Here is a 14,992-nt window from a genome sequence, read left to right on the forward strand (position 1 = left end):
AATTAATATGATGTAATTTGTTTTGCGAAATTCGGGCCCGAAATTCTAACCCAAAAATGGGTCATTTTGGCTTTTCTTAGTTAATCAAAAATTACGCCGAAAATACCCAGTCGATCACAGTGAGCCCCTTACGTAGCCCAACAAACTTTATGAAGGGTATTTTCTCCAAAAGAATTGCAAATTGTTTCAAAATTGTTTTTAAATAAAAAGTTGGTATTTTATATAGTGAAAACAAACTTTTTGTCTATCAAACAAAAATAAATTAATTTATACAACATTTTGGAGAAAATATCCTTCATAAAGTTTGTTGGGCTACGTAAGGGGCTCACTTTGATATAATTATGTCTGTGATCGACTGGGTATTTTTGGCGTAATTTTTGATTAACTAAGAAAAGCCAAAATGACCCATTTTTGGGGTAAATTTCGGGCCCGAATTTCGCAAAACAAATTACATCATATTAATTCTGATAAAATTTTAAGCAAGTTTTGTCTTCATAAGTTTTCACCTAAACTCAACCCAACTTGAGAAAAACGCGTTTTAAATTTCAATTTTAACGCGTTTTGTCCGGTTAATTTAAATCAGCACTATGCAGAAAACACCCCGGATGACAGCGCTATCGAACAATCCGCCGCTAACTTATTCGCTATTGGTCAATCGAAACACTCCCGCTAATAGCGCAGCTATCTCTACCGCTTTGACACCTCTGCCCGGATCCAGTGCGTTATTGGCACTAAAATTGAGAGAGTAAGCAGGGTAGTTGAAGATGGATGGTTTCAGATAAAACGAAAAATCAACAATCAAACATCAAATTGAGAGACTATTTTTGGCCATAATATGTTCATGTAGCTGAATTTTATCATGACATGACAAGCATTGGTTCATATGTTGCTATTAAGCTCACTTAAACGACGAAAGTTTCTTCGATATATATGTATATTAAATGTAGTTCATTTCCAAAATGACGACAAAAGGTTGTTTTACTGAGCCGACTGTTCACTCGGACGACAGTTCAATTTCGTCCACCACTCTTCTCTCGGGCGGACACGTGATCTGGCACGTGATTATATGTTTGAACGTCTCTCTGAACTCACGCAAGATGAGAACGTACACGATTGGGTTGATAGCACAGCCAATCAGAATGGACGTAGCGATGAGTTCCATCATGACGTCATCGAACACAGTCTGGGGTTTGCCGGTGAGGGTGGTGATTAAAATGTAGAGGGTGGGCAAAAAAGCGATCACTGACACGCAAATGATGGCGATGAAACCCTGAAACAAAAACAACTAAAAATATCTTTTACCCAAGTGTTTTTTTAAAAAGTTTTTCAATAACTCTGTGGCTAACAATTTTTTTGGAAATTTTTTTTTGGTAAGAAACGACTTTCGCAGTAGATTCCAGTAGAATTTTTTCAGCCCAATTTTGATCATTACCAAAAATCATCAGACTAGTTGCTTACCTATCAGACTAAGTTATTTACCTGAAATCTAGAAAACTCCACATAAATAATCAAATTGTGAATAAAAATTTGACATTGGACCCATAGACAAGAAATAGGGGCATGCTTTTCAGCTTGGAAACTATTTTTGTTACCGAATTAACCGACAGACAGTTGGAAAAAGTTCAATGATCTTGAGAAAATTTGATTTAAAAAAAATTTCCGCCGGGAAATCTGAAAACCAAAAGTACATTCCAGTATAGAAGTCGATCACGTTTTCCGTGACTCTTACATTTTTGCTGTTCGATAGTGAAATTTGATCTGCTTATAAAATTGAAATGAGCTGAACTTGAAAAAAATCAAAACGCGAAAAATCAAACTTAGAGTGAACACATTTTAAGAGTGTTTCTTGAAGAAATACAGTTTAACTAGGTTTAGTTTTGCAATACTAGATAAGTGATCAAAAAACGAGATTATGAAAAATTTAGCTGAATATCAATTTCAACTATATAATTATGTGCTACTTTATAATTATATACAATCGATAATTTTTAATCATTTCCATATTTTTTGTTATGCACAAAAAGTCCATTTTGATCGATTATGATCGATTACAATGCCTTTTGCTCTGTTAGCATTTTTTGTCTTCATTCTTGCATCTAAATTGCTTATGTTCATGATTTACATAATTGCTTGCTTGTGTGAAAAATTGCAAAATTGTTGTAGCAGTTTACGAATCAATTCAGTTTTAAACATTTTTTTCATTTCTTCTGAAATAAATAAATGTCATTGAAAATATCACAAACATGTTCAATTATGAATCTTTTACGAATCGAATTTTGCTAAATGTAAACAGCATAATAATCTGTTATAATCGGTTAGTTAAACCTGTGTAGTATCAGAGTTGAAAAATAATATTTAATCTATACCGTTACAAAAGTGCGACATTATCTCTGATTTCATCTCTGAAGCATTGCTGGAACTTTATTGAACCATTACTGAAAAACATTTGACTTGCACTCCCAGACCAATCTGGATACCTATATACATCATGTGTTCTGAACAATTTTTGTTCCGACCATTCAAAATGGGGAGGAGGTTTTACTTTTGGATGCGTTTTCATTTTTTCTATCTTTTTTTTCACATTAATTTAGGTGTTACAAATAATCAATGAATAGGAACTTATGAAAAATTGAAAAAAAATAGTCCTGGTTCGAATGAAATTTAAAAAAACGTCAAACAGTTTGCTCAAAGTCGAGGGTATATTCAAGCTCACAATTGGCTTTTAATTCAGTTTAAGTCAAAACAGTTTCGTTTTACTCCAGTTAAGTTAGTTTTGAGATTTTTGGAGCATTTTTGGGTTTGAAATTAGAAAAAAATATCAAAGACTTCTTCAAAAAAATTTTCGTCGCGCATCATAAAACGCAATTTTTTGGTCCAAAATTTCCAAAAATTCAAATATTTGCCTGCGACTTTTTCTTTATAGTGTTCTATGGGCGTTCGCAATATCTCTCAAGTCGTCGACCTAGCAAAAACTGCAAAAACTTCTCCACCATGAAAAACTAGCTTCTAACTTGTTTCGAATTTTTCCAAACTGCAGTTAGATTTGGTTTCAGTTCAGTACATATGTACTAAAAACTAAGATTTTAAAAAAAAAATGTATGTATAGAAAAGTTTTTGGGATTATACAAACATACATATAAGAATTCTATACTTTAAATAGACAATAGCGCTCGGCCAATTCATCTTGGTGTATGTCATACATAAAATGTACATAAATTCATGTTAAATTTTTATCTGCTGATGATTAGAGTGCAGTTTGGAATCACTCTTAGGGGAACAAAAATTTGTGAACTTAAAAAAAACTTTACAAGAACAATCACAAACGAAATGTCTTTTTAAATTTGAGATTAAGACAGCAAAAACTTTTGGTTGATAACAAACATCTTGTCAAAAATAGCTAGTTAAAAAGTAGAAATTTGTCTGGGAAAAAAACCTCGAGCTCAAATATTACGTCACTCTCCTAGAAATCCAAAACAACAAGGCTGCTTGTCGTATCAAGGCAAAACACAGAGTTTCGATTGCGTTATAATTTATATGGAGTAACTTAAAATAAGTTATTTGATGCATTTTTCGAAAAAAAAACTGAAAGAATTATTTTTTTAAATGTTTTTCTTCCTCTCTGAAAATTATCCCCCATTTATAGCAAAGTTTTAAATAGATCAAAGATCATGCCTCAATCTTTTTTGGAACGATTTCTTATACGGATCAAATCTCGGCTTAAGCGTTATTAGCACAAAATTTATCGTGAGAAAATTATCCTAAGTTGGCAATCTTTAAACTCTTATAACTTTACCAAAATTGATCACATGTGAAATATGATTACTTGAAACTTGAGCTCAAGACAACGACAATTTTTGGTTGATATAAAACCTTTCCGACAAAAATTGCTTGTTAAAAAGTCGATTTTTTTCTGGATAAAAATTACCCGGAGCACAAATATTCCGTCACTTTCTTCAAAATTTGGAGCAACAACAAGTGTGATAACCGTTGAGAATTGATACCGTGCTCAAATACAATCAAACATAAAACAAATTTTTTACTTTTTTAAGTTACATTCCGATTGCTTGTATTGTATTAGTCTTGCAGTAAAAATCAATACGGTTTCAAAAAACTTTCGAGATGAGTTCTGTACAGATTTTACAAAACCACTTCAACTCTGATCAGAATTAAAATCAGAAATCAAATCGAAGTATTGTAAAAGATCCCAATTCTTATCTAACTATAGTTCAAATAGGCTAATATGTTGAAAAACTCTCAGCGATTTCAGAGAGCTTAAACTGTATTTTAGAGTTACAGTGAAAATGAAAAACCACATTTATAGAGTTTATTGCTTTTAACAGCAAACATATTGATCATGAACTGATTTCTGATCCAGTATTGCAACCCGGGTCGAGGTCTGCTTCTTAAAAAATTCTCTGTAAGTCACGCCGCATAACATTTTCAGACTAGATTTTGCAATCGCGCCGCGGGCTTAAGTCGCGCCGTCACTCTTTTCTTAAGTAGCGCCGTCTGTCTTACCATAAGTCGCGCCGTAAGTCTTTTCTTGAGTCGTGTCGTCAGTCTTTTCTTGAGTCGCGCCATCAATCTTTTCTTAAGTCGCGCCGTTAGTTTTTTCTTAAGTCGGGCCGTCAGTCTTTTCTTAAGTCGCGCCATCAGTCTTTTCTTGAGTCGCGCCGCTTAATTCTTTCTCAATTCGCGCAGTCAGTCTTTTCTTAAGTCGTGACGCCAGTTTTTTCTTAAGAAAAGACTTAAGCGACGCGACTTAAGAAAAGATTGAAGCGGCGCGACTTAAGAGAAGACTTAAGCGACGCGGCTTAAAAAAAGACCTTACGGCGCGACTTAAGAAAAGACTTAAGCAGCGCGACTTAAGATAAGACCGAAAGCGCGACTTAAGAAAAAACCTAAGCTGCGCGACTTAAGAAAATACTTAAGCGGCGCGACTTAAGATAAGACTGGCGGAGTGACTAAAGAAAAGATTTAAGCGGTGCAACTTAAGAAAAGACTTAAGCGGCGCGACTGAAGAAAAGACCGACAACGCGACTTGAGAAAAGACATAAGCGGCGCGACTCACAAAAAGACTGACGCCACGACTTATAAAAAGACTGACCGCGCGGCTTACAAAAAGACCAAAGAAGTGACTTAAGAAGAGCCTGGCGGCGCTACTAACGAAAAGACTTTTGGTTTTTTGCTCAGTCGCGCATATTGCGGCGGAAAAAACTTAAGCGGCGCGACTTAAGAAAAGACCTAAGCGACGCGACATAAAATAATACTGGCGGCGCGACTTAAGAAAAGACCGACGGCGCGACTCAAGAAAAGACCTAAGCGGCGCGACTTACAAAAATACTGACGCCGCAACTTACGAAAAGACCGAAGCGCGACATAAGAAAAGACTGGCGGCGCGACTTCAGAAAAATCTTTTGGTGTTTTGCTCAATCGTGTATATCGCGGCGGTCTATCCTCAGTCGCACCGGTCCCGAATTGAAAATTTTCAGGCCCGCCGGTCGAGCCATTACGTTAGGTCGCGCCGGTTCCGACGATTTTTTGAGTCGCGCCGGTCACGCTGTTTTTTTTTCAGTCGCGCAGGTTTTCAATTGCCAAGTATTGGTCGCGCCAGTCTGGAATTGCCAATATAAAGTCACGCCGGTCTGGAAATGCCACATTTGGGTCGCGCCGGTCTTTTCTTAATTCGCGGACCTCGACCCGGGAAATCAAATCTCGTTTGAATCTTTGAATTTAGATGGCGTTTTATAGTTGCCTCTGTTCGAGCTACGTTACAAATATCTGTTATTTACAGATATCTGCTATTACAGATATCAGCTATGTTATCTGCTATTCTTGAACAGTTCTGATTTGCTGTGCGACGTGACGTCATCGACCAGGGTGTATTATTAAAATAACTGTATGGAACGCTAATTTGCTCCTTATTATCGCTGCGATGAAAAAACATAAAATTTCAGAAAACTTCCTCATTTTGAAGAATTAATTATAGAATGACACTGAAGTTAAAAAAACGCAATTCGCCGGCCATAAAAATCGAAATTTTGAAGAAGTTTTTGAAGTGTCTGGGTGTTCATGACTTTCAATAACTCGAAATGCGATGACACTGAACTTCAAATATAGACATTGCGCCGAAATGATGATCTCCGCGCAGAATGCGTCCAAGGGCAGGACGAAAAAATTAACAACATTTCATTACGAGGCGCACAATTTTCTGTTTGTATGTTCATGGATGCCAGAGACAAGTCTTTAAACATGCTAGAATTTTGTCGGAAAGATCAACATAAATGACAAAACAAAAGAAGAACAAAGGGAGTGTTCTTGTTGCCGAATCCGCTTACATTCGCCAAAAGCACACTTTGGTCTCGTAAGGTTCTGATTAGAAGAAAATATACGTCGTCAGTAATTCACTGGTAGCTAAAAAGACACCAAAAAGTCGCTACAGCAAACAACCCCACCCAGCGCCCATGCATCATAATCGATTATATTGTCATAATATGGTCAGTATCTACAAATTTACAAAATAATCGATTAATATCCATTATAATCAAATGTAACCCAATAAAATTGGATTATAACCGCAACATTTTTTATGCCACCATAATCTAGTATAATCAAAAATAATTGATGATGTTGGATTTTTTCAAGACGTTATTCATGACATTTACATCTTTTTTCAAAGTTATATCCTTACTTGTTTAGTTCAGTTGCTACGTACGTTTCATTAAATGTTACATTTCACATTCAAAAAAATATGTTGTTTTTTGTCTTATATATTCTAATTAATTCCCCCCCCCCCCCCCCCACCAGTTTACTTTACCCCCCACCAGTTTACTTTACCCCCCCCCCCCCCCCCCGGTTTGCTTTACCCCATCCCCCAGTCCCTCCATGCCCCTCAAAGTTATATAATTTCTTGTTTAGTTCAGTTGCAACGTACGTTTCATAAAATGTTACATTTCACATTCAAAAAAATATGTTTTTTTTGTCTTATATATTCTAATTAATCACCCCCCCCCCGTTTACGTTAACAACCCCCTCCCCACCAATTTACTTTGCCCCCTCCCCCCTCCCCCCGGTTTACTTTGCCCCCATCCCCCCAGTCCCTCCATCCCCCCAGTCCCTCAACCCCAATACCTCCACATCCGCAGTTTACCTTAGCCCCCTCCCCCAGTTTACTTTACCTTCGATTTTAATGACAATATAATCAATTTCGTGGTCTGAACTTAATGGATTATAATAGATTAATTTTATCTCGGTAATCCATTATAATTGATTAGAAACCATGGGCGCTCAGTGCGGGCATCTATTAAAGAATTTCCGACCGCTTTCATAAAAAATTTCAGATGTAATACTTAAAGTGTCGGATTTATTTTGAATATTTTTGCAGTTGAGAATAAGAATGATTTCAAGCACTTTACGAAAACTGATCACATGTGAAATATGATTACTCGGAAAAAAACACAGAAAAAAGCCTAGAAAAGTCTTCTGAAACATACTTTTCGTTTTCGTTCGTTTAAATGCATTTTGGAAAAAAGGTTTTAGAAAATTTTTAGTTTTATCAATCCGACTGTTTTCCCGGGTTAGCCTCCTTGCAAGTGAAATTTCTATCAAACAATAAAATGGCATTTTGGCTAAGATCATGTGTAGTATCTGTTCTTGTCAGCTTAATGTCTGGCATGCTGGGCATTGCCTGGCACCAATATTGAAATTATTTTTTCCCGAGTTGACACCGAAGCTTGCTTCAGTTGATTCACGGATTGTTCCGGTCTTACACTATCATCGGGTACGGTCCACCTTAAAAAACATCAAAAACGATTGTCATTGAATTCGATAAATGAATTCTAAGCAAGCATAATGAAATATTTTTATGTTTCATTTGGGAATTTAGGATCATAATTTTTTTTTTACTTGGCCTCATAAAAAAATCGAAAATGTACTTTTGTGCTTAATCAGATGCCACAATTATTTTATGTACCGCGAATAACTATTGGAAGGAATCGAACGAGGAGGTCCTATTTGGAAAAATCTTGTTTCTTGATATAAGTCCTATTTTCCCATCAGTTGGCGTAATGAAACTTTTAAAAAATATTCTGCAAAAAACCAGGAAAAAAATCTAGAAAAATTTTTCTGAAATATTTTTTATCTTTTGTTGTTTATATGCACTTTTCAGAAACCTATTTTTGTGATTTATGACCAATTTTCTAACGTGTCGCGCGTTTGGGTAATTTTCTCATCATATCGCGCAAAAAAAGAAAGTCTGAATATAAATTTTTTGAGTTTTTCATGCATGTGTTCAGACTATTTGTTACGTTTTTGTCCAATGAGATATAAATTTTTTTTGCTTGCTTTTTTAAATCTGAATTTTGATTAATTATTAGAATAGTATTCCACTTTATGGCTTGTCTACTTTATGATCACTGTTTTTTGCTATTTGACCATTTAAAAGATATTTTTGAAATTATTTTACTTATTATCAATTGTTTGTTAAACAGTTTGAAATCACAGTGTATAATGAAGAGTACAATAAGACTACTAATCGTAGAACAGAAAACGTCCAAGCGAAGAACAATAAATTTTTTGATGTTGCGCGACAAAATAAAAAAATTCTTTTTTCAATTAGGAAACTGTTCCACTATGTTAAAAGAGTTTTTTTTCCATCCATTCAAATTCCATATTTTTTGCCAATCAACTTCAATTAGCAAATAAAGTTCTTATTTCAGCTAATCAGAAAAACGTTTTAAACACTAATTTTAAGAAAACAATTATCGGTTTGAAACTAAATTTGGCTCTTTTCTTTAATACGGCCAAAAAAATATTTTGCATTTTCGAAAGTTTGTTAATGATGCTCGAATCTGAGATTTGAGCTTCTGTTTTCATTAAAAACGCTGAGAAGTTTTCTGCTGATTTTAAGGATTCTCAGCGTTTTGGCAAATTGCAAGTTGATTGGCAAATTGTAAAACCCAGGAAAAAAGGATTCTCAGCGTTTTCAATGAAAACGGAAGCTCAAATAATTAGTTTGATAATTTGGTCCGTGTAACAAAAAAGACCCTTAATTTAAAATTAAAATATTGTCTTTTATTGTGTAAATTGATTTTCACTAAAATTAAAATTATGACTGGGGTAAAATTGATAGTTAATTTCATCTAAACCAATCAGGTTTTGTTTATTCAGCTTTTGCTCATTGGCTGTTTCTAGACTATATTTCCAAAAAATTTCTATGAAACGGTTTAAGGTCGCCAATGAAAAACTACTGATTCCAGGGATTTACTTATCAATCCCTCTTCCCTTAAGAATATCAACCCCAATAAGAAAAAGAGGAATAGAGGTTTCTATTTTTGCTGCTTTCTGATTGGTAGAAAAATCGACTATTTTGATCTACTTAGCAGTCTACTCCCCTTTTTTGCAAGGGGTAGGGATTTTCAAGTTGATCCGAATCCAGATTGCAAATATTAAAAGAAAAAAACGGGACTTCAGCTTTAAAGAAGACCTCGAAATGACTTTTTTCTTGAAATTCCACCTTCGTCTCGAAATAAAAATCCTGAACCAAGTTGACATCCTACCCCCGCATTTAGGTCAAGTCAAGATCTTCAATCCCAGTATCTAATTCACACTAAATTTGCTAAAACCTTTGAAAATGCTCGATTCTGATTAGCTGAAAATTCCAACATAAAACCAAGTTAACATCTTCCAAACTGCTTTGAGGAGCACAGATTTCGAATGTTAGTTTCGTTTTTGGTACATATATCTACATGATCCACAAGCCTTGCAATAAAAAAGCTACGCAGTAATTTCACGGAGGCAATTTTCACAGTTTTCAAATTATCCATGCCAGCAAGTTAGATTTTTGAGCTCTCTAAATGCCACAAAAACTTTTTTTTGAAAAAATTGTAAAATAGCCAACAGACATTTGGAAAAGATTCAATGGACTAAAAAAACAGAAAAAAAACTAACTTGTTTTTGAAAAGTCTAAAATTTTGAAATACTTGACATTAAACTTTTTTGATTTTCGGGAAACATTTTTGATTGACTTTTTTTGGTAAAACTCACCCAGTTTGAGAAAAAAAGATCAAAAAGTAAGTTTTTTATTTGGCTGGCTTTAATTAAGATCTATTTTCGAAACAAGAAGTTGATCACGTCATTGTGACCTTCAGATGCTTGCTGTTTTATAGTGGAGTTTGTCTTCCTTTTAACAAATGAAACGAACCCATCTTAAAAAAATTCAAAAGTCAAACAGCAAAAAAAAGTAATTTTGAGCCTAAACAATGGTTTTGAGCCCGAACTAGCTACTGGTTTTGATTTCGACATGCATTGTCATCAAAAACTGTAAACTTCAATTTTTTAGTCACAGTTGAACTGCTGTGAATGAAAAAATGATACCGCTAATAATTCAAAACTATCAGATAGCGGAAGAAAGCATCCATATAACAGAATTCATTGTGACAGCATTTAATTTTTATTTTGGTTTTCTCAGTCATTTTATCGGGAATGCGATAGTTTAATTCCGTTTTCCGTCGAATTGTAATTCTTATTGATCAGAATTCTGTTTTTGATAATGTGCCTGAAAATCAGAGTGTATAAAAAGCATATAGACAAGTAAGCAGTGGTGGGCCAACAGGCCGAAGGGCCATTAAATCGAAACTAAGAGCACCATTCCAATAAGCCGAAAATCAATTTTATTATGCAGCATAACAACAGATTGCCCACTGTTATTATGCAATTGTTATATAATTCTGATTTAATTTTGGCTTTAAGATATGGAAGTTTGTAGATATAGTGGTTGAATATCCACCAAGAACGCATAAACGGTTGCTAGCTTTATATTCGTGTATTTTGCGGTTTTTTTGTAATTAATTTTGCCTTTCTGGAACAGCAATACAAATCATGGTTCTGAAAGAACAGGATGAACATTTCGGCATGGCCTTTTAGTGGCAGATGCATGACTTTTTATTCATTTTTGCTATTTTTTTAAACAAAAACTGAATGAAGACTGAGTTATATCTTTTTTTTGTGCTCATTTACAAACAAATTTTTAATTTAAAAAATGAGATCTGTAGCCGGAATGATGTGGATAGTATTATCATTAAATTTGATTGGCTAATATCCCCGGTTGACAAAAAATGCTTAACACACAGTTCTCATAATTGAAAAAAATGCTTGGCATACTCTTTCATACAATTTCATTGAGCAAAAGTTGGTGTATGAAAAAAGCAATTTAAGCATTTTTTCCATACTATGAAATTTTATAACAAGCACTTTTTCAATAAATGAAAACACAAAAAAATTTTGTTTTGATATCTGTATTTCATCCGAAACACTGACCAGAGATTTTTTGTCATACGAAAACCCAGAGGGTAATTGGCAGATTTTTATCTTAGTAAATGAAACAAAAATTATTAATCGCGCTTACAAAAAAAAAACATTTTTTTTTGTTTTGTGGGTTTTTTGGGTAAAAAACACATTCTGGACTGCGTTATAAACACAAAAAGTCAAATTTTCCATGCAAAGTTTTTTGTCTTAAAATGTTTAGGCACAGAAGCAAAGTTGCAACCTAAAAAGTGATTTAAAGCTTTTTACCTCAAATTTGTGTTTTTGCTTATGAAAAAAAATGCACATCAAACAATTTTCATATATAAAAACTATATGATAAGCATTTTTTGCGACTGAAATTAAAATTATGTTTATTTTGGTCAAAATGCCCTCTATCGTAGATATAATTATTCAAACCTTAAAGTTACCCAGAGACGTCTTTTGGTGATTTTTAAAAAATTTTATTTTTTCTATGATAAAATGATTATCTTATAATTTTCATACATGAAAATTGTATGATAAGCGTTTTCCATCGAAAATTTTAAATCATTTTTTTCAATAACCAGAGTGCTTCAAAAAAGACAATCATACCAAAAATATTCAATAAAAGAAGAAGGAAATATAACAGAAATATTTCTTTAAAAACCTTTAATACAGTTGTTAAAATTTGTATGAATTTTTTATGATAAGCATTTTTTCCATTGACTTCATACATGAAACTGTATGACAAGCATTTTTCTTCTATGGAGGCCAACCCGGGATGTAGTTGAACATCTTTTGAAAAATTGGAAAGTTTTAGGCTATTTATGTTTATCATAAAGTTACGGTTCCTCAATATCAGTATTTATCTCTAAGGAGTCCTGTAAGATAGTCGCCAATTGATCCAAATTTAGTTTAAAAAACCGGAAGTGTTTCCTTTACTTAAAAGAGAATGTGATAGCGTCCGTTTTCCTTCGAATTCCTATTGAGCAGAACTCCAGTTTTGATAATACACCTCATTATCAGTACTTATCACTAACGATTCTTGTATAAGTAGCTAAATGATACAAGTTTAGTCAAAGTACCCGGAAATGCTCTGTCTCTGAAGCACACACTGATGCGAGACATTAAAAAATGTTGAGCTTCAAAAGACTTTTGGCTACCCTTCTATATCAGTGGAGACGACTCCAATCTGTTTTACAATCCGCCCATAATATCTACTACAGAATTACCAGCCCTATAAATAAAAGAAGTAATAATTAGAACTATAGCGTTCTATTTTTAGTTCGATTTTTGCTGCTTTCTGATTGCCCGAGTTGACCAAAAATGCTTATCATACAATTTCGTACAATTCCATAGGTACAAAAAAAATTTAAAAAAACTCTACGATAAGCATTTTTTTTAAATATGAAAATTATATGACAAGCATTTTGCTGTGAACCAAAAAATTATTTTTCTTCGAGCTTTGCTAACATTTTTGTGGTGTGGTCGAACACACAACAACCAAAATTTTCCTAACACAAAACCCAATGGTCGAGGGAAAAAATCGCAATTTTTTAGTATTGTATAACATCACTCAGAATTATGAATAAAGACTTTAAATTTTTCTTGTTGGCAACAAGGTTTTATTTGAACAAATTGAAGTATAATTTACATTATTTGTTTGAATTATTTAGTGAGCACATATAACTAACAAGCATCAGTCATAAGATACTCACAGGGATCGACTCACGGGCCCTAAGGCCCCTCGAGGAGACGTCCCATAAGGTAGACTTTTACAGAATAAGTTGAGGAGAAAGAAAAGGCAGGAATTAGTTCACTTGTCAAATATCAAGTGAAGGAGTTCAAAATTATCTGAGACAAAATTACGTTTAAAGTTTTGTACATATGAGTTCAATTGAGATTTTGACATATCTTTCAAGTTCTCTGGAAAAAGATTATTAGCCGAAAAAAATTTTGAAAAACTTGAGCATTTTAACGCTAACCGATTGTAATAAGCAGTTAGATCTTACAGATTTTGAACGTAGCATTCTCAAGCCACGGGCACGTGTTTGCCTACAGTTATTTAGTTGATTAAAATCCAAAAATACAATATAAAGCATTCAAAAATTTCAAGTATGGGTTTGCACAAAAAACCCTTAGTCAATTATTTTGTTTTGTATGAACATTTCATGCTAGACTATATTATAGACGGAAATAACCAATTTTGCATGCAATTTTGTTTTCGAAAATTTCAAAGCCCAATTTAGCATAAATTGACAAAAGTATTATCCCTGAAATTTGGATTTTTACCTGGGGAACGAAACTTTTTTTGCAGCTAGGTAAACATTGCTTACCAAACCACTTCTACATAAACATTTTTTTCCATACACTCCGTGTAAGAAACTGTAAAATAACCATTTTTCTTGTTTGGAGCTGCATGATAAGATTTTTTCGTGTATGTTACTCAACACGTGTTTTTGAAAATTAGAAAATTCGGCTGTTTTAATCTACTTAACAATTATCCTCCATTTCTTGACGAGAGAGAGAGAGAGAGAGAGAGAGGGGGGGGGGGTAATCGTTAAGTAGATCCGACGAATCCAATAAAAATGGGTAGGAATACAAAGTGTTTATAGGTTAGATGGATCTCGTTAACTAATCCCCCATATGGCGCCTAGTAACAAATTGCCACCACTATAAAGTAATAATTCAGCTGTTAAGCTTGTACTTGTTTGTTAGTTTGTACCTTGTAACGACTCTACCCTACCCTTTTCCAATAAGGGGGGAGTTAACAAGATTCATTACAATGAAATACAAGATTCGACGAGTTTCTATTACGAGTCGATAACTAATTTGATCCGAGCAATTTAGCATCCATCCTTCTAAATTGGCTTTTTAACTATGAGAGAATGTTACTGAGAGGATGCTGACTTATGGCCAAGTTTTTTCACCAATCATTAGAATCGAGTTTTGTGTACAGAACTGCTCGTGTTAGCGCGAACCCCGGAATGTTCCGACTGCCTTTTAAGGTCTAATGAGCAGTAATAGCTTAACCATCCATCCACACGCCATTAAAAGTACAAAGTGATAGATTTCGCTCCTTGTAACAAATCAATTATTGCAAATAAGCTTCCTTGAACCAATTTGGAACGATTTCTAAGACGGATTAAATCTCTGCTTACGCGTTAATAGCGCAAAAAATATCGCGCGTTAATTGTCCTAAATTGGCCAAAATGGCAATATTTAAACCCCCATAGCTTTACGAAAAATGATCACAGGTGAAATATATTTTCCAATTATAGCTTAGGACAACAATAGTTTTCGAATGATGTCAAAAAATTCAGTCAAAAATGGCTATTTAAAAAGTCGAAATTTGTCTGAAGAAAAAAACACACCCCCAGCACAAATATTCCATTACTTTTGTAACAAAATTCGGAACCATAAAGCATCAATACTTCTGCAACATTGGTTCAATTATTGTTCCGACTTTCGATACGAAAGTAACGGAATATTTGTACTCGGGGTGGGTTTTTTTTTCTTCAGACAAATTTCGACTTTTTAACTAGCCATTTTTGACGGAATTTTTTTTATATCGTTCGAAAGCTATTGTTGTCCTGAGCTTAAATTTGAAAAGATATTTCACCTGTGATTTTTTTCGTAAAGTTATGAGAGTTTAAATATTGCCATTTTGGCCAATTTGGGACAATTAACGCGCGATATTTTTCGCGCT

The 14,992-nt window shown here is 34.0% G+C and overlaps 1 protein-coding gene and 1 non-coding gene across 2 annotated transcripts in view; one reads left to right on the forward strand and one right to left on the reverse strand.

Moving 5' to 3' along the window:
* Nucleotides 1–833: 833 nt before the first annotated feature.
* Nucleotides 834–14,992, reverse strand: part of LOC134854838 (melanocortin receptor 5-like) — a 38,687-nt gene continuing 24,528 nt past the window's right edge. The window contains exon 5 of the mRNA XM_063871197.1: nucleotides 834–1,270. Coding sequence (XP_063727267.1) covers nucleotides 995–1,270 — 276 coding nt within the window. The 3' untranslated portion in view covers nucleotides 834–994. The remainder of the gene's footprint in view (nucleotides 1,271–14,992) is intronic.
* LOC134854925 (U2 spliceosomal RNA) lies at nucleotides 7,612–7,796 on the forward strand. The gene has a single exon (XR_010164436.1). It is a non-coding gene; the product is annotated as a U2 spliceosomal RNA (small nuclear RNA).

The sequence above is a fragment of the Symsagittifera roscoffensis genome, chromosome 9, assembly GCF_963678635.1.
Source record: "Symsagittifera roscoffensis chromosome 9, txSymRosc1.1, whole genome shotgun sequence".
Lineage (NCBI taxonomy): Eukaryota > Metazoa > Xenacoelomorpha > Acoela > Convolutidae > Symsagittifera > Symsagittifera roscoffensis.